Raw genomic sequence first — 19,848 nt, forward strand, 5'->3', positions numbered from 1 at the left:
CTGATAACAACATAAGTTCCATGCTACTATCATTAAGAGCTTTTTCTACATGTAAGCTGAATATTTTAATTTGTTGCTGAAGCAGGGTTGTACCGGCGGCAGGGGAGAATACTGTGATAGGGTACCGTCACCACAGAGTCCGGCGCATTCGTAACCAGCAATGTTTGTAAGCATCTAGATTACTGGGGAGGGGAATATTATCCCGGATGGTGAATGGAATTAATGACCACCCACAAGTGTGTTTCCCCATCCAATGTGGGGGCAGGTATCACCACCTGTAGGATTCACATACCTAGAGGGCCCCCCAGGGAACAGGAAGAGTTCTACTATAATTGTATCGCTGTAATGTGTAATTTAAGTAACAAAGGTGCTGTGTTTTGTTTGGGCTTGGGCAAAAATGGACTGTTTGGTTAAAAGAAGTCCAGGTTGGATTACAAGTGTTATCCCGGGCCGGGCGCGGTGGCTCATGCCTACAATCCTAGCACTTTGGGAGGCCGAGGCCGGCGGATCACCTGAGTTCAGGAGTTTGACACCAGCCTGGGCAACACGGTGAAACCCCGTCTGTACTGAAAATACAAAAAGTTAGCTGGGCGTGGCGGTGTGTGCCTATAGTCCCAGCTACTTGGGAGGCTGAGGCAGGAGAATCACTTGAACCCAGGAGGTGGAGGTTGCACTGAGCCAAGATCGTGCCACTGCACTCCAGCCTGGGCGGCAGAGAGAGGCTTCGGCTCAAAAAAGCAAAACAAAACAAAACAAAACCAAGTGTTACCCCACTCCCATTGGTATTGGCATATCCATTCAGAAATGTTAGCAGGGACAATCCTCCAAGGTAGCCCATTCCCAGCAGCCTCTGGCAACCCGACACATAGCCAGCACTGACTGCAGTTGGCTTCTGTTGCGGCAGTGGCTACCCAGTTGATGAACTCATTCTCGGCCTCAGCCATGGTGACCCAGGTGCTGATTACTAGCAGACAGGCTATTCTCTGTAATAACAAAAATGGAGGGGAACATGATATGGTTTTTCATCTTTAGGAAATTGTACTATGCCTTCATATTCGGCTCCAATAGCTACAAGGTCACCAGTCTTAGGGGCAGGATATGATGGACATTGTACCCATATTTTGGCTCCAGGATTTAAGTTCCCCACTCTGGTGGACCTGAAGTCTCCATTCTATATGTTGTTTCTGTTGGGGCAGAAATTTCCTCGGGGGTTAATTGTTGACAAGGTACCACTAACAATTGAGCAACCCGCATCTGCGGTTTTATAGCAAAAGAATCTGGAGTGGTATTGTATAAAATGACCTTTGACTCTCACCAGTAATCACTATCAGTTATACCACCATACATTACTATGCCTCTCATTGCAAGGCTTGACCGTGCTGTAATCCATTCATCCGCATTCAAGTTTGCAGTTATGGTGGAAATTTTGGCCTATTGATCTGCCTGCTGATTGAATAGTCTGTCAAGAGAAAGCAGAGACGCATGAGCACCAACATGGCAAACAGTGATAATGGTAGTGTGCTCCAGGATTCAGGTATCTTCACAGTATTGTTTTCCCCAAACCTCTTTATTCCCAATTAACCATTTGTTTCGTTGCCATTGGGGCATCCTAGTAGTGAGACTGTTTGCTACTGACCAAAAGTTGGTATACAAGTGACAAATCCCTCTGGCCTCCTCCTGAAGAGCTTCGAGGACGGCTACCAATTCAGCCAGCTGGCTGCTCCCAGCAGAGCTTCCTTCATCAGAACCGGTGAGTTCTGGGAAAACTCATGACCCAAGTCATAATCATAAAGACATCATGGTTGAAGCAGAGGTGCTCCCTTTCCAGCAAAGCCTAACAGCAAGCTAACAATTGCCTCTTGAAAGGGATATAAGCTTTGCTGGCCTCTGGCAGCTTCCGGGTCCAAAACTCCAAAGATACCATCTTCCCATCTTGTTTCTGCCTAAGGCTCCAATTAGCATGTTGATTTAGGACAGTTACTTGCAGTTCTACTGGGCCATCCCGTATGGGCCATAGATCTAGTGCCAGTTTCACTGCTTGTTTAGCTTGTTCTAAAGCCATGGTCTCTTTCTCTCCCCAGGGAAAGTCATAGCGTTTTCTAAGGACTGCATGCAGAGGTTGTAAAATGTTACCCAAATGGGGAATATGACGTTTCCAGAATCCAAACAAGCCAATTTCTGGGCTTCCTTTTTAGTAGTAGGGGTTGCAAATTCTAGTATTCTAGCCTTAGCCTTTGGTAAAATTGATTATTTCCCTTATTCCATAGGATGCCAAGGAATTTTACAGTTTGTGCAGGTCCTTGAATTTTACTAGGATTAATTTTCCATCCTTGAGATAGGAGCTGGGTTTTTACCTGCTCCAAACCCTGGCTGACTGCTTCAGTTTTACACTGACTGGGCCACTCAGACAGATGATTTTTTCATCAATAGGCTGATAGCTTTGAGCCTGATCAGTGAAGACATAGGCCTGGCATTGGGCCAAGACCAGTCTGGAAGTCAGATTAGCATTTTCCTTTTCCAGCTTACATTTCTCCTGTAGCAGCTAGTCCCTATCTTGGCACATTAACTTATAAGCAGTAAGCAAGCACCATCCACGCAGGGAAATTCCCTCAGCGTCCCTTTTACCAACTGGGATTCCCTGAAGCACTTCACGCACAAAGGTTCAAATTGCACTAATTTAGATTCCCAATTTTCACAAAGGCCAATTCCCTTGGACAACTCAATGGCCACAGGGAAGAACTGGGGGAGTTCCCATCCCTGGATATGGGAAGTCTCTGAGCTCCCAGCCCGGTCCTTGCAGTTTCTTTCAGATTCTGTTCGTGACACCAAAAATGTTCCGTGTGAGAGATGCACGAGGGGAGAAGAAAAGGCACACACACACAATACCTTTAAGGGTAAACTAGCTTTATCCGATGTAAATGGCAATGCAGATATAATCAGCGAATGACATAAGCAAATTAATATAATAAGCAAATGATACAATAAGCAAATTGCAACGGGAAGGGGAGAAGGGAAAAGAGATACATACATTTACACTCACCAGACTACGGAGGATTCACCACCAGTCTGGGAAGCAATGGCCTGGGCTCCAGAGTCAGCCACTCGTCCGTGCACAGACGAGGAGAGGTCTCATGAAGATTCGGCACAGTCTAGGACCCTCGCTCTTTTTGTAACGAGTTGTTTGGCATGAGCTCCAGTCACGAGGGCCCTTTGTGACCAGGCTCAAGGAACACAAAAAGGTCAACTCGTTTTTGCGAGTGTCTATTGTTTTTCAATAACTAACATATAGGAATAGATTGAAATAGAGATTTCTCCGAAACAGTGCTGGATGAATGCCTCAAGGGGCTCACACAGCCCATTCCGTGACCATTGTTTGTGTCCATGTTCAACTGAGTTCAAATTTAATATTTAACTTTTCCTCAGACAACTGAGGAAAAGTGTTTCCTCAACTTTTCCACAGACAATTGAGCTCCACAGACTTCTGAGGAACTTCCCTTTTCCTCTCTCACACCTTCCTCTGCTCTCCCTCCTCCAGCTGCCTTGACCTTGCTCTGCAGCACCCCTCACCTCTCCAGAAAGCTCCCCAGCTCCCCGGCTTCTTCCGGGCCCTGCCTGCGCTTGTGCTCAGCCATCAACACAGCCACAGCCACCGTGAGCAGCACAGCGCCCGTGATGCCCAGCACAGTGGCAGTCTCAGCCAGGCAAAGCTGGGCCTCCACACCACTCAGCACTGCTCCTGACAGCCTTTCAGGCCCAGCGCAGGTCAGGTTGCCCAGGTCTACCACACGCAAGTGCCGCAGGTGACCCAGCTTTCCGAAGGCTCGCTGCAGGTCACAGTCACATGTCCAGGGGTTATCGGCCAACAGCAGCCGCGTGCCTGCTGTCCGGATGCCTGCCACTGCCTTGAACTCCAGGTGCTGCAGTAGGTTCCCCACGAGGGAGAGAAGGCCCAGTGCCCCTAAGGTTGCAAACACCTCGGCCTCCAGCTCACTGATGTCATTCCCAGCTAGAGATAGGACTTCCAAGCCTGGCATAACCGCCAGGGCAGCACCCTCCACCCGCTGCAGCTGGTTCCCAGCCAGCGAGAGCCAGTGTAGGCGGAAGAGGCCCCCAAAGACCCCTGCGATCAGTTCAGCCAGCTGGTTGTGGCTCAGGTCGAGCTGCTCCAGGCTCCCCAGGCGCCACAGGCTGCTGGGGTCCAGGGAAGTGAGTAGGTTGTGAGAGAGGTCCAGGCGGAGCAGAGAGCCCAGGGTAGCTGAGAAGTCTGGGGGCAGATAGGCCAGCTGGTTGTGGCTGAGGTCCAGCTGCTCCAGGAAACTCAGGCCCCCTAGGGCCCCACCAGACAGATCCCGCAGGATATTGTGAGAAAGCAGCAACACCCGCAGTCCCCAAAGGCCCTGGAAGGTGCCAACCGGCAGATGGCTGAGATTATTGTGGCTCAGCTCCAGGAGCCAGACTCCATCAGGCAGCCTGGAAGGGAGACAGAGCAGGTGGAGGCCCCCACAGTCCACCACGCTGCCTGAGATAGGGCAGGTGCATGGTATTGGGCATGCTGCCGCCAGACTCGTGAGAAACACTGATGCCACCACTATGACTATAGCCATCGTGAGGGAGGTGTGGCCACACCCACCCCGTCCTTGCTCCATGAAGGGCTAGGATGAGGATGGCATCAAGCACTCATGGCTGCTGAGACCTTCAGGCCTCACTCCTCTGCCTGGGACCCTGGCAAGCACAATGATGCTAGGGGAGAAAAACACAAGTAGATGCCATTCAGGGGTCTCACCATTTGCTGGGTGCCCAAACATCGTCTCAAAGACACCCTGTCTCTATCTCCCATGATTTTAAGTGTGACCTAAGCTTCTGGCAAGAGTCCTCTTGGCCTGCGACCCCAGCATTCGGATCCTCCTCCCTTAACCACCTCTCATTCCTTCTTCCTGCTGGATGAGGAGCAATCAGGGAAGATGGCCTGTAATCCTCTGTACCTCCTTCCTCCCATCCCACACTGCAGCTCACTGACTTTCACCCCCACTCAGGCTGTTCTCTCCCACTTTCCTGAAGGAAGAGGAGCAGGATCATCAGTGGCACACGGCAGCTGCAGCAAAGCCACACCAACAGCCAGAGTCACGGTCAGGAGAGACTGTGCCTCCTCATAGTTACTACTGCTCTGCATGTTTAGAGAAGCTTATCTCGTAACTACAGCAATGATCCCTGAGACTACAGGCTTCTCACTGACTGTCTAGAGGGACCCAGGAGAAACTCTGCCTTCCCCGGCCCCCAAACATGCATTCAATTGCTCTCAAGCAGCCAACATTTCTGGAGCTCCCGTTCTGCCAGAGGTCAGAGCATCAACAAGATCCTGGCCCTGTCTAGGCACTGAGGATAGGGCCTCAGGCCGTGAAAGTCCAATGCACTCACCTGTGTTCCTGGCAGCACCTGCACCCGAGTGCACCTGAGTGCAGCCCCAGCCCAGAAATGGCAGTGGAAAGAATCTGGGCTCTAGTTGCCTGCCTGTCTGGCCTCCTGCCAAAGTCCTGCCCTTATGAGCAGCAGCAGGACCAGCTCTCAGGGAAGCCACAGTCCCAGGGGTGAGCATGTGGGACAGGCTTAGGAAATCCCCACCTTATGGCCTTGCATCCAGGGAAGCAGGGCTCGCCCCCAGCCTCTTTCCTCACTTCCTTCTGGAGACCCACAACCTGCTCTGTATTGTGAGAATGGCAGCTTGAGGCCCAAGGGCCCTCCCTCAGTTCGGGTAGGAGTCAGGTGTCTCCTCCTTCATTCTATACTGCCTGCCTGAGAAATCTGCCATCATCTATAATTCACCCAGGTCTTGTCTAGGCATAAAGGAAGGGAATGCTTTTTCTTCTCACTAGGCCAAAGGTCAAAACACTTCATCCTGGCATTTGAGTTGTGCCCAGCATCTCCCAGAACACAGTATTTGTGCCTAGTACCTCTGCCTTGCTCTAGGAGCCCAAACCTCCTGTCCAGGTTTCCCAGTGTGCTCACTAGCCCTGCCCAGTGAACTCTTAAGAGAATAGTAATGGCCACACAGAAGGGCCAGGCATCTCATTAAAGGCTTCATTTAATCCTCAACTGAGGAAAGGAACTCTTTTTTTTTTTTTTTTTTTTTTTTGAGACAAGATCTCACTCTGTCCCTAGGCTGAAGTGCAGTGGTGCAATCACAGGCCACCACAGTCTCAACCTCCCAGGCTCAGGTGATCCTCCCACCTCAGCCTCCTGAGTAGCTGGGACTACAGGTATGTGCCAGCAAGCCCAGCTAATTTTTGTATTTTTTGTAGAGATGGGGTTTTGCTGTGTTGCCCAGGCTGCTCTTGAATTCCTGGACTCAACTGATCCTCCCACCTCAGCCTCCCAAAGTGCTGGGATTTACAGGCGTGAGCCACTGTGCCCAACCAGGGACTCTAATTTTACTGACGAGGAAACCAATGTGTGACAAAGCCAGTTAAGTTTCCAAGTCATACTGCTAGTTAGGGGCAGAAGTAAAATCTGACGTAACTCAGGCCTGACAGAATCTAGTCATGCTTGGCAGAGCGTGGTGGCTCATGCCTGTAATCCAAGCACCTTGGGAAGCCAAGGTGGGCAGACCACCTGAGGTCAGAAGTTCAAGACCAGCCTGGCTAACATGGTGAAACGCTGTCTCTAAAATACAAATTAGCCAGGTGTGGTGGTGTGCGCCTGTAGTCCCAGCTACTGGGGAGGCTGAGGCAGGAGAATCACCTCAACCCAGGAGGTAGAGGCTGCAGTGAGCTGAGATCATGTCACTGCACTCCAGCCTGGGCGACAGAGCGAGACTCTGTCTCAAAAAAATAATAATTTTTTTTGTAGAAACGAGGTCTCACTAGGTCACCCAGGCTGGTCGTGAATTCCTGAGCAACATGGTGAAACCTCCTCTCTACATAAAATACCAAAAATTTCCAGGCATGGTGGCTCACACTTGTAATCCCAGCATTTTGGGAGGCCGAGGCGAGCAGATCACAAGATCAGGAGTTCAAGACCAGCCTGACCAACATGGTGAAACCCTGTCTCTACTAAAAATACAAAAAAAAAATTAGCTGGGCATGGTTGCATGTGCCTGTAATCCCGGCTACTCAGGAAGGTGGGGTGGAAGGATTGCTTGAGCCCAAGAGGTTGAGGCTGCAGTAAGCTGTGATCACGCCACAGCACTCCAGCCTGGATGACAGAGGGAGACCTTGTCTTTTAAAAAAAAAAAAAAAGTCAAGATCTACTAGACAAGAGCAAAGGGGTGAATAACATAGATTATGCCTATAATGGGAAGAGTAGCAGACCTATTATCAACCTAGGGCATGAGTCTGAGTCTCTGGTTAATCTCAAGCCCCTCGGAATTAGTTCAGATGATCTGGTATAAGCAGATTATACTGGAAAAAACTTGAGGAACCATTGTCAATAATCTGTAAGAAAACATTGCCGGCCGGGCGCGGTGGCTCACGCCTGTAATCCCAGCACTTTGGGAGGCCAAGACGGGCGGATCATGAGGTCAGGAGATCGAGACCATCCTGGCTAACACGGTGAAACCCTGTCTCTACTAAAAAATACAAAAAACTAGCCGGGCGAGGTGGCGGGCGCCTGTAGTCCCAGCTACTCGGGAGGCTGAGGCAGGAGAATGGCGTGAACCCGGGAGGCGGAGCTTGCAGTGAGCTGAGATCCGGCCACTGCACTCCAGCCTGGGCGACATAGCAAGACTCCGTCTCAAAAAAAAAAAAAAAAAGAAAACATTGCCAACAGACAGTTGCTAGAGCTTTGGGCTCAGCGAAATTTCCAATTTTCTTTTTTCTTTTTTTTTTAGACGGAGTCTCGCTCTGTCGCCCAGGCTGGAGTGCAGTGGCGCCATCTCCGCTCACTGCAAGCTCCACCTCCCAGGTTCACACCATTCTCCTGCCTCAGTCTCCCGAGTAGCTGGTACTACAGGCACCCACCACCACGCCCTGCTAATTTTTTTGTATTTTTAGTAGAGACAAGGTTTCACCGTGTTAGCCAGGATGGTTTTGATCTCATGATCTCGTGATCTGCCTGCCTCGGCCTCCCAAAGTGCTGGGATTATAGGCGTGAGCCACTGCGCCAGGCCAAAATTTCCAATTTTCAAGTCACATAACAGTTCACAAAACTCAAAACAGGCTCATTTAACATATTATGTCTGAGCAATTTCCTAAAACATGAGGACCACTAGGTGCCCACATGAGTTCACTAAAAATAAGTTTTACAGCCAGGAGCGGGAGCGGTGGCTCACGCCTGTAATTCTAGCACTTTAGGAGGCCGAGGCGGGCAGACTGCCTGAGTTCAGGAGTTCAAGACCAGCCTGGGCAACATGGTGAAACCCTGCCTCTACTAAAATACAAAAAAAAAAAAAAAAATTAGCCAGGTGCGGCGGTGTGCACCTGTAGTCCCAGCTACTTGGGAGGCTAAGGCCGCGGAATTGCTTGAACCTGGGAGGCAGAGGTTGCAGTAGGCCGTAATCATGCCACCGCACTGCAGCCTGGTGACAGAGCAAGCCTCTGTCTCAAAAAAAATAAATAAGGCCGGGCACAGTGGCTCATGCCTGAAATCCCAGCACTTTGGGAGGCCGAGGAAGATGGATCACAAGGTCAGGAGATCAAGACCATCCTGGCTAACATGGTGAAACACCGTCTCTACTAAAAATACAAAAAAAATTAGCCGGGCGTGGTGGCGGGTGCCTGTAGTCCCAGCTACTTGGGAGGCTGAGGCAGAAGAATCGCTTGAACCCGGGAGGCAGAGGTTGCAGTGAGCCGAGATAACACCACTGCACTCCAGCCTGGGCAACAGAGCAAGACTCCATCTCAAAAATAAATAAGCCGGGCGCGGTGGCTCAAGCCTGTAATCCCAGCACTTTGGGAGGCCAAGACGGGCAGATCACGAGGTCAGGAGATCGAGACCATCCTGGCTAACACGGTGAAACCCCGTCTCTACTAAAAAAATACCAAAAAAAACTAGCTGGGCAAGGTGGCGGGCGCCTGTAGTCCCAGCTACTCGGGAGGCTGAGGCAGGAGAATGGCGTAAACCCGGGAGGTGGAGCTTGCAGTGAGCTGAGATCCGGCCACTGCACTCCAGCCTGGGCAACAGGGCGAGATTCTGTCTCAAAAAATAAATAAATAAATAAATAAACAAATAAATAAATTTTACTCAAACGACTTTATTTCCTTTTTTGATAGGGCTACCAGATGTCTATCGTAAATCTGGATGTTATTAAAATCTCTCAGGATATCCCTTTGGATAAGATGAAAACACAGAAGACAGTTTATCAAAATTAAAAATAACACAACATTGGGATGGACAACTAGTGTATTGCGGTATAGAATCAATATTTTTTTTAAAGCTCTTTTTAGGTTAAAATTGTTGGTTAAAAATATTTAATAACAGGCTGGGCACGGTGGCTCACACCTGTAATCCCAGCACTTTGGGAGGCCGAGGTGGGTGGATCACTTGAGGTCAGGAGTTTGAGACCAGCCTGGCCAACATGGCGAAACCCTGTCTTTACTGAAAAACACAAAAATTAGGTGTGGTGGCGCATGCCTGTAATTCCAGCTACTCGGGAGGCTGAGCAGGAGAATCGCTTGAACCCAGGAGGCGGAGGTTGCAGTGAGCTAAGATTGCACCAGTGCACTCCAGCTTGTGTGACAGAGTGATACTCCATCTCAGAAAAAAAAAAATTAACAGCAATAAATGTAAAATTCAGTATTTAGGAATCTAAAATCTACTTACACAAGCTGGAGAAGACTTGGCATAATAGCTACTTCTGTGAAGAAGTCTGGGCAGATTGTGCTGATCACATCAAACTGAATCAACAGTGTGATGTATCTGCCAAAAGGAGCTAGTTGCTATAGTGTCCAACATCGCAGTAAATGGTTGCAGGAAAAGGTCCCAGTGTGCTAACAGACCATGTCCAGTGCTGGGACCACACTCAAGAACTAGGAAAGCTTCCTTCAAAAGCCATCTGACTGGAGAAGATAGTTCTGAGTCACATTTGCTGATTTAGCAATGCCCGTGCCCCTCACCCAGGGGCTGCCAGCAAAAGAAAAACCCCTGAAAGAGGGACTACCATGCAGGACACCTGAGCATTAGCCTTAGTTCTAACGGTGAGCCGCCACTGGAGGACAAGAAGGGCACGGACAGCTGCCACATGTTGCCTCCTTGAGTAATGAGTACCCCATCAATGGAAGTTCAAGTAGAGGCAGTCTGCTGAGGACGCTATAAAGGGGATATGTAAAGTGGGAGGCGGGACTATACTGTATAAACTCTTAAGATCTCTGGCATCACTAAGTACTAGGAAATTTGTTCTAAACTTCCAATACCAGCCCCAGCATGGGAAGCATCCTGTGTTTGCACCGTCGACACACTGACTGCTGAGTTACATGGCTACATGTCCTGCCTGGAGCCAGTACGTAAGGGCAACAGCAGGACACTTTCAGAAAAGTCTCATCTGAACAAAACTGAAGTGTACATGATGACAGCACACACTTACAAGAGTGAAGGCAGAGGTTGCAGTGAGCCGTAATCATGCCACTGCACTGCAGCCTGGTGACAGAGTGAAGGGTCCCAAATTATACTCACTCCCTTTCATAAATATCCTCAGTTCAACTCCCCTCTCCCTCCACAGTACAGACTGGACACATCTCTCAACCTGGCTGTACCCAACTATTCACCTTCTCTGTGTCTGCACTAAGGTCACTCAACATGATTGGCAGAGGCACACAATGGATGCCTGTTTACCCCCAAAATTCATGAGGACACATCTCTAAAAGGGCACTCAACAGTCTTACCCTATTCCCCCTTCAGGTTAACTGGGCCACCAGAAAAGAAGTCACTTACCCTTACCTCCCTGACAGATCTACAGACTCACCTCCTAGCACTGCCCTGTCAGGGAAGAAGGGCCCCTCCTATCTGATGCAAATCTACCCACTGTGGCCAGAGATCCCAACCTCTTGTCTTCTCAGAGTTCACAGGTGACATGACAGTCACTGAATGTCTAACTCCATCCCACGCTTCTCTAAGCCCAGGCTTGTTATCCAGTTGCCCATTTGCCATCTGCTCTTCAATGTTTCCTGGGCAAGACAAAATGGCAATTCAAAAATTCCAGATTCTTCCACAAACTTCTTCCTCTCCCATTGTTTGCCACCTACCTAGAAGGCATCCTTCATTCCTCTCTGTCCCTCACCACCTTGCCCTCACATTCAGCGCATCAAGTCCCGTCAACTCTGAAACCGATTCTCTGCCACCATGTCCCACCCAGACTGCTGTGCCAACCCCTAACCCAGCAGCCTCCTTGCTTCTGCTGCCACTGTCTGATATCAGACCAAGTCCCGTGGCTGCCCATGGTCCCAAATAACCCAGTCTCTAGGATAACTGTAAGGTCCTGCACCACCTGGCTCCACCTACTTCTCTATCGTCCTGCTCAGCAGGCTTCAACCGCCTGTCTTCTGTCAGTTCCTGAACATCCCAAGCTCTTGTCAACCTGACTTTAGCACCTGCTGTTCCCTCTATCTGAACACTCTTGGCTAGCACCTTGTTCTTCAGATTTCAGCTGAAATCACATCTCAGTGGTCATCTATAAATATTCTCTCTAGAGAGATACATGCCCCTCCCTCCAGTAAACATAAGCAACAACTTTAAGCTAGGAGACAGACCAGAGTAAAAGGGGTCAGATTAGTAAAAAAAAAAACCTACCACTTGCTGGTCCCTCCACGAAAAGACCTGTAAGAAGTTCTTGTCTAACACTGCAGGAGTCCCCAACAGAGGACCAAAGAAAAAGAAGAGGTTAGTTGATTAGTCACTGGAAATATGCCTTAGCCTCACCTTACCCAGCAAATTAAGAAACTTAGCTCCGGCCGGGCGCGGTGGCTCAAGCCTGTAATCCCAGCACTTTGGGAGGCCAAGACGGGCGGATCACGAGGTCAGGAGATCGAGACCATCCTGGCTAACACAGTGAAACCCCGTCTCTACTAAAAAATACAAAAAACTAGCCGGGTGAGTTGGCGGGCGCCTGTAGTCCCAGCTACTCGGGAGGCTGAGGCAGGAGAATGGCGTAAACCCGGGAGGCGGAGCTTGTAGTGAGCTGAGATCCGGCCACTGCACTCCAGCCCGGGTGACAGAGCGAGACTCCGTCTCAAAAAAAAAAAAAAGAAACTTAGCTCCAATTTAGACTTTTCAACGAAACTGGAAATTGTAGGAAAATGGGAGAGGCCAGATAGGAAGGGGGACTACAGTCTGACCAGACTGGTCCCAGCTGCCAGAGTCTGCTCTAGAGAAACCCGAGGTAGATTCCTCCTGCTTTCCAGTCTGGAACCAGGTGCATCTCTCTATCTTCCCCTGTATCCTTTATTGGTCCTTTGTTCTCTTTCCAAACTTGAACTCCAAGCTTTCCTCAAAACCTACTCCTGGATCACTTTTCATATATTGACTCAGGCAACATATCCAGTTATTATGCTGATGACTTTAAAAACTCTATTTTCCGCTCTGTCTCAACAACTGGGTGCTAGCAAATACCCAAATGAGTGAGTGAATAACTTTACCTGTCTTGGAGCCTCAAGACACCCCAATAGACCATTAAAGACAAACCTAAACAAATACCCAAAAGGCAACCCATACATGCCACATGATATGAGCGACAGAAACAAATTATTGAAGGAATCAGTTTCCATTCCAGTTGTCAAGAATGGCTTTGGCCGGGCGCGGTGGCTCAAGCCTGTAATCCCAGCACTTTGGGAGGCCGAGACGGGCGGATCACAAGGTCAGGAGATCGAGACCATCCTGGCTAACACGGTGAAACCCCGTCTCTACTAAAAAATACAAAAAACTAGCCGGGCGAAGTGGCGGGCCCCTGTAGTCCCAGCTACTTGGGAGGCTGAGGCAGGAGAATGGCGTGAACCCGGGAGGCGGAGCTTGCAGTGAGCTGAGATCCGGCCACTGCACTCCAGCCTGGGCGACAGAGCATGACTCCGTCTCAAAAAAAAAAAAAAAAAAAAAAAAAAGAATGGCTTCATGGGTGGCCCTGAAGCAGGGCACTGTAGAGCAAGATAGAGAAGAGATCACCGAGGTTGGAAGTAATCTTAGAGATCATCTAGTCCCTTGCCTTTTATATATATCAATTCTAAGATGCTAATAAATTGGAGTATACTGCTGACTTAACTTTGTGGTCTGGAACCAGTTGGCAAGTTTCTTTTGACATCATGCACTGCACTTTCAGAAACACAAGGGGCAAGGAAAGGTGTCTAAAAATCTAGAAAATATCATTTGTATAGGAAAGAATGTGAAAGGATAAAAAAGATGTTAACAATGTTTTAGAGGGTGGTAGATGAAAATGTCTGCTTTGTCTTCTAGTTTTTCTGTAATGAGCCATGTAAGGTCGTTTTTTTGTTTTTGAGACAGAGTTTTCTTGCTCTGTCACCAGGCTGAAGTGCAGTGGTACGATCTCAGCTCACTGCAACCTCCGCTTCTTGGGTTCAAGCAATCCTCCTGCCTCAACCTCCCAAGTAGCTGGGACCACAGGTGCACACCACCACGCCCAGCTCATTTTTATACTTTTAGTAAAGATGGAGTTTCACCACATTGGCCAGACTGGTCTTGAACTCCTGACCTCAAGTGATCCCACTCGCCTTGGCCTCCCAAAGTGTTGAGATTACAGGCGTGAGCCACTGTGCCTGGCTGTGTAAGGTTTTTATAACATAAAATAACAAATTTGTTTTGAAACTATTACAGCCACACAGTGTATCACCAGTGGATAGCAGCAGTGGATAGCCACAGGATATCACCAGTGGATAGCAGCTTAAGAGCATCTTTCTCAGATACTTCATACTGTTTATCTGATTATGTTAAACCCCTAAACTTTAGGCAGTATGTGCAGATGATTCCAAGTTTCTTTTCTTTTTTTTTTTTTTTTTTTTTTGAGGCAGAGTCTGGCTCTGTCGCCCAGGCTGGAGTGCAATGGTGCGATCTCTGCTCACTGTAAGCTCTACCTCCCGGGTTCACGCCATTCTCCTGCCTCAGCCTCCCAAGTAACTGGGACTACAGGCACCCACCACCATGCCCAGCTAATATTTTTGTATTTTTAGTAGAGACGGGGTTTCACCATGTTAGCCAGGATGGTCTGGATCTCCTGACCTCGTGATCCGGCCACCTTGGCCTCCCAAAGTGCTGGGATTACAGGCGTGAGCCACCGTACCCAGCCAAATCCAAGTTTCTTAAAGAGGAATTCTCTGGCACTGACGGCCTCCAGCAGTGATAGGAAAGCAAACCTACCATGCAAATCTAACATCCTCCAACCAGGCAACCAGCTCTCTCCCACACTCCCACTTCTGCCACTGTCCTTACCACTCATCCTGTACATTTCAGCTTCCGGTACTACACATTCTCACCACAGTACCCTCCATGCTATAGCTGCCATACCAAGCACACTCGATCTGTGTATGAATGAAATGCCCCTATTTCCTTTACCAGTATGTCTCACAGGAGAACAGATTACGAGACACACATTCTTAGCCTTTACCCTCCTCAACCAGTAGTTAACAGGCTGCAGCCACTGAACTCATATTGAAGTGCTTGAGCAATTTTCAAATTTTCAAAGCACCAAACAGAAATCAGCAATGAGCTGCTCAGACTTGAATGGCACAGATTCAGTTATCAACTCACTGTGGTAAGGCTGTTTATACCACAATAATTGGATGCTCTAAATAGCAGTAACTCCAAAAGTGTGTGCGTGGTGGTGGTGAGATTATCAGGTGCTGGGTGTAAAGGTGTGTGAGTGTGTGTGTATTTGGGGATAAAGGAGAATACCCCAAAACAAAGCCAAGGAGACACTGCAAAACTGTCCATGCTGCATCATACATGTAAGCTCTCTGTACCACGCTCTTCTGTGGTTCAGTATCCTTTCAATCTAGGTGGCAATTTCTGCCCTTCTCACTAGTCTCCTGTGTTCCAGCCTCATTCTGGCAAACAAAATGAGCAGTACACATGCCATCAGTTTGGGAAGTCCCAGCATTAGGAACCCATGAGTGGATAAAGCCTTGGGCTTTCTTCCAGCTCAGCTACCACAGGCAGGTGGGGCACTCTAGACAAGTCACTTGGCCTCAGTGGAACTCATTCTCTATTCTGAAAAAGTTTTGAAAATTATAATCAAGGCCAGGTGTGGTGACTCATGCCTGTAATCCCAGCACTATGGGAGACCGAGAAGGGTGGATTACTTGAGATCGGGAGTTCAAGACCAGCCTGACCAACATGGAGAAACCCAGTCTCTACTAAAAATACAAAATTAGCCAGGCATGGTGGCACGTGCCTGTAATCCCAGCTACTCGTGCAGCTGAGGCAGGAGAATCAGCTGAACCCGGGAGGCGGAGGCTACAGTGAGCCGAGATCGCGCCATTGCACTCCAGCCTGGGCAACAAGAGCAAAACTCCATCTCAAACAAAAAATTATAATCAAAAGCATTCCTTAGGCACTCCAAGGAAGGGTTAAGGGGTGAGATCTGTGAGACCGAGGGCAGGGCTCTGAGACCCCTACCCCTGCCTGAACCAGATCTGCCCAAGTGCTTTACTTATTAGCCTCCCTTAAAATGCCATCTAAACACAGCTTTTTTTTTTTTTTTTTTTTTAAAGAGACAGCATCTTGCTGTCACCAGGTTGGAGTGCATCCTGGAGTGCACTGGTACAATCACAGCTCACTGCAGCCTCAACCTCCCTGGCTCAAGTGATCCTCCCACCTCACTCTCCCAAGTAGCTGGGACTACAGGCATGTACCATCGCATCTGTCTAATTTTTTTTAACTTATTTTTTGTAGAGACGGGGGTCTCACTATGCCACCCAGAATGGTCTTGAGCTCCTGCCTCGGCCTCGCAAAGTGCTGGGACTACAGGTGTGAGCCACTGCACCTGGCATAAACTAAGGCTCCGAAAGCAAACATGGCACTTCTGGAAATCATATACTCCAATCTCACCTCCAGATTTAACTATCCAAGGATCAAGCTAACATTTATACTAACATTTACAGAGCACTTTCTAAGTATTAGGCTTTTAAAATATCTTATTAACCCTTCATACCAATCCTAGGAGATGGATATTATTTCCACATTTACAGTTGGGAAATTTAAGGCTAAGAAAGATGAAATGACTTATCCAGGAACAACATGAGGAATGAAGTTATCAAAGTCCTTGTTCTGTTTTCCATAACTCACTGCCTGCCTTTCCAACGACACTAACTCCACCTCTTGAACTGCTTAAAGCTCCACATTATTTTAGCAACTAAAACTTAGGAGTTAAAAGTGCTTCCTGCCAAACCCAGTTGATACTCACTTCCCCCCATTTACAGAATTAAGACTAGTAGTGGGGACAGGAAGATGTGGGACACACAATGAAGAACTTCCTCCCAGGCTTGCTGTTTCCCACTAATTAATCACCTCCACTCCTTTCATCATATCTCTTAGGCTTTCTAGATCTTACAAGGTCTCTTCCCTTCTCCCTTTCTCACCTTCTCTAAGTCTACATTCCCATGTAGGCTAAATCAAAGGCTGTTTTTTTTTTTTTGGAGATGGAGTCTCGCTCTGTCGCCAAGGTTGGAGTGCAGTGGCGCTATCTCACTCACTGCAAGCTCCGCCTCCCGGGTTCACGCCATTCTCCTGCCTCAGCCTCCCAAGTAGTTGGGACTACAGGCGCCCGCCATCACATCCGGCTAATTTTTTGTATTTTTAGTAGAGACGGGGTTTCATCGTGGTAGCCAGGATGGTCTCGATCTCCTGACCTCGAGATCCGCCCGCCTCGGCCTCCCAAAGTGCTGGGATTACAGGCGTGAGCCACCGCGCCCGGCCAAAGGCTCAGTTCTTTAAATCAAGTTCTGACCAGAGGCAGGTGGATCTGAGTTTACTTCTCAGCTCGCCGACCATTTGTGCCTCCAAACAGTCCTGTAACAAATGGTTCTATGTATGTGACTATAGCCTTTTCCCCACACTCCACCTACACACCACTCCAAACCCTGGACCCCCTTCTTAAAATACACCCTGCACTATATTTCTGGATGAGTCCTTGGGGATGAAAAGAGAGGGTAAATAGTAGGAAGAAGAGACTCTAAAGGGAAAGGTCAAATCAGACAGACATCCCGTCTTAGGGGTACTTTGGATGCTCTCCCCTGGGGCCTCTAAAGGACGCACAAACCCGAGACATGAGTGATGGTTAAAAAAATTTGGGTTTTATTGTTTTTGCTAAATAATACTAAAAAAAAAAAAAAATTCATTTTGAAGGCAGGGCTTGAATTATTTAATTTTGATCCATTTATTTAATTAAAAAAAAAGGAAGGGGAAAGAGATCATGGCCAAAAAAATAGTAGTTAACCCCCACCCCACCCCCAAAGCTCTAGCCAGTCATGTGAGCTTCACCCACATTCCACTCAGTGCCTGATATTCGGATGGTGGCATGCTCTGCCCCATGAGACTGCCTGAAGGCACGGGGCAATGGGTGCCAATTTTAGCTCTCAGCAGGTTAGTCAACCAGACAAACTGGTGGGCTAAAGTCCAGAAATTCTTTCCAGGTTTTCTGCTCATTGGCTGAGCACATACAAACTGTCACAAGCTTGTAAAATTTAAGGTGAGTTGGGGTGGGGCATAAGAGCAAGAGGATAGCAGGAGAAGAGAAATTACGGGTCACCCAAGCTTTTTCCTGGGTTGTGGCTCTGGATATAGATTTAAAGAGAGGTCAGAATAAATGGACTCCAGGTTTCTTATCAAAGAAAACGATCCCTCAAAGAGGAGCTGAGATGTGCCATGCAAAAGAGTTCTTCCTGCAGAGGCACAGGAGAAAGGGCAGCTGACTCTCTCATGTGGAGAGTGGCGAGGAAGTTCTTCTAGTACCATGAAGTAAGACAGGCAGAGGGAGAATCCTGAGGTTTGGGCCAAATGTGAGACTGGTACACACACAGTTAAAGACTGAAAAGCCATCAGGAACCCTCAAAGCCAAATTCTATCTGCACACTGGCTCTACAAAGTTCACAGCAAGAATCTCTTGCACCAAGTCAAGTTAGTGGCCTGGCTACGGACGGTGGGGAGGGCAATACATTTTTATTTTCAGAGGGATGAGGTGGGAAGAATAGCCATGATCTAGTAAAAAGAGACCTGCAAGAAGCAGAAAATATTTAGAGAACATTTTAATATATATTTTCATATATATATTTAAAGTTAAGAAAAATAAAACTAATTCAAGCCATGCCCTGTGCAAAAAAAAAAAAAAAAAAAGGAAAAAAAAAAAAGGAAAAGAAAACAAAGAAAAATTTAAAGTGAGACCTTTGCTGCTCTGGTCTCAACTTAAGAATCACAGTCAGCTTGTTACTTTTATTTTGGAAGAAAAGATGTAAAAGTTTCTTTCAATCATTCAGAAGGCAAGTGTAGCCACTTATAAAAACAGAATGGCAGGAACAGACTAGGAAAGGAAAGTTGGAAGTAAAAGGGCAGAGTGGGAAAAGAATTTTCAAAAATAAAATTAACAAGGTGACTGTTCCAGAAGAGGGCTGTGAAAAGGACATGGTGGACCGAAGTCTGTTAGTCAAGTAATGATTCAACTTTTAAATTATTCTCTTGTTCTTTTTTGTTGGGTGTTTTGTTTGTTCAAGTCTAAGATTTGGAAATGCTGACCCTTTGTTAAGAGCCAACAGGACATATAGGATCCCTTCCCTCCCCCGGCCTGCCTCCGCTGAAGCCACCACCAGCGCCTCCTTGGCTGGATGCTGGAAGAGTCCTCCATGTGTACGGACTCAGGATGACAGGGCAGCCTCCTTCTGTGGTTGCTGGGCTTGTGAACGTTGCAGTATCTTTTGGCTTTCCACGTCTCTAAAATGTTTTTCAACCTGAAAAAGACCAGGCAACACAGGTCAATAAAGGAGATGGGCAAGAAAGGTCTCCCGAACAATCCAACCCAGGTTTCCACAGCCCCATCCTGGCTGTCCAGCCCATGTACTATCCAGGCACCTTTGCCCTTGCTGTCTATTGGCCTTCCCAACCACAAGGTAGGCCAGGGCCTCCTGCTGCAGCTACATTTTTTTTGCAGTTTCCACTAAGATTGGCTAGAAGAAGGTGAATCTACAAACTAAACTATAAAATACAATGAGGGGAGATAATCATGACCTAAACTCCTACTCTCTGCTATACACAAGTACAAAATGAAAAGCTGGTGGGGGGATTACAGTCTTATCATACCTCCTACATCTATAATGTTGGTCTCTCAATGTTCCTCAGAGAAAAAAAAAAAAAGCAGGAGTGTTTTGTAAGTTTGTTTTAACAAATGCGGCCGGGCGCGGTGGCTCAAGCCTGTAATCCCAGCACTTTGGGAGGCCGAGACGGGCGGATCATGAGGTCGGGAGATCGAGACCATCCTGGCTAACACAGTGAAACCCCGTCTCTACTAAAAAATACAAAAAACTAGCCGGGCGAGGTGGCGGGCGCCTGTAGTCCCAGCTACTCGGGAGGCTGAGGCAGGAGAATGGCGTGAACCCAGGAGGCGGAGCTTGTAGTGAGCCGAGATCAGGCCACTGCACTCCAGCCTGGGCGACAGAGCAAGACTCCGTCTCAAAAAAAAAAAAAAAAAAAAAAAAAAACAAATGCTAAGTCCGATGACATATGCAGGGCCAGAGACACCATCAGCAACTGATTTATACCAACCAGATCTTTCTAGAAGGGTATCTGCAGCTAAGAAAAACCCAGTATGGGGCCAGGCATGGTGGCTCATACCTGCAATCCCAGCACTTTGGGAGGCCGAGGTGGGTAGATCACTTCAGGTCAGGAGTTCGAGACCAGCCTGGCCAACATGGTGAAACCCCATCTCTAGCCGGG

At 48.1% G+C, this 19,848-nt stretch overlaps 1 protein-coding gene and 1 pseudogene across 1 annotated transcript in view; both read right to left on the minus strand.

Moving 5' to 3' along the window:
* Positions 1–5,024: 5,024 nt before the first annotated feature.
* LOC123569674 (small nucleolar RNA U3) lies at positions 5,025–5,224 on the minus strand (annotated as a pseudogene).
* An 11,973-nt stretch (positions 5,225–17,197) lies between these two features.
* Positions 17,198–19,848, minus strand: part of LSM12 (LSM12 homolog) — a 37,397-nt gene continuing 34,746 nt past the window's right edge. Inside the window, exon 5 of the mRNA XM_005584395.3 lies at positions 17,198–18,866. Coding sequence (XP_005584452.1) covers positions 18,774–18,866 — 93 coding nt within the window. The 3' untranslated portion in view covers positions 17,198–18,773. The remainder of the gene's footprint in view (positions 18,867–19,848) is intronic.

Source organism: Macaca fascicularis, chromosome 16, assembly GCF_037993035.2.
Source record: "Macaca fascicularis isolate 582-1 chromosome 16, T2T-MFA8v1.1".
Classification (NCBI taxonomy): Eukaryota; Metazoa; Chordata; class Mammalia; order Primates; family Cercopithecidae; genus Macaca; species Macaca fascicularis.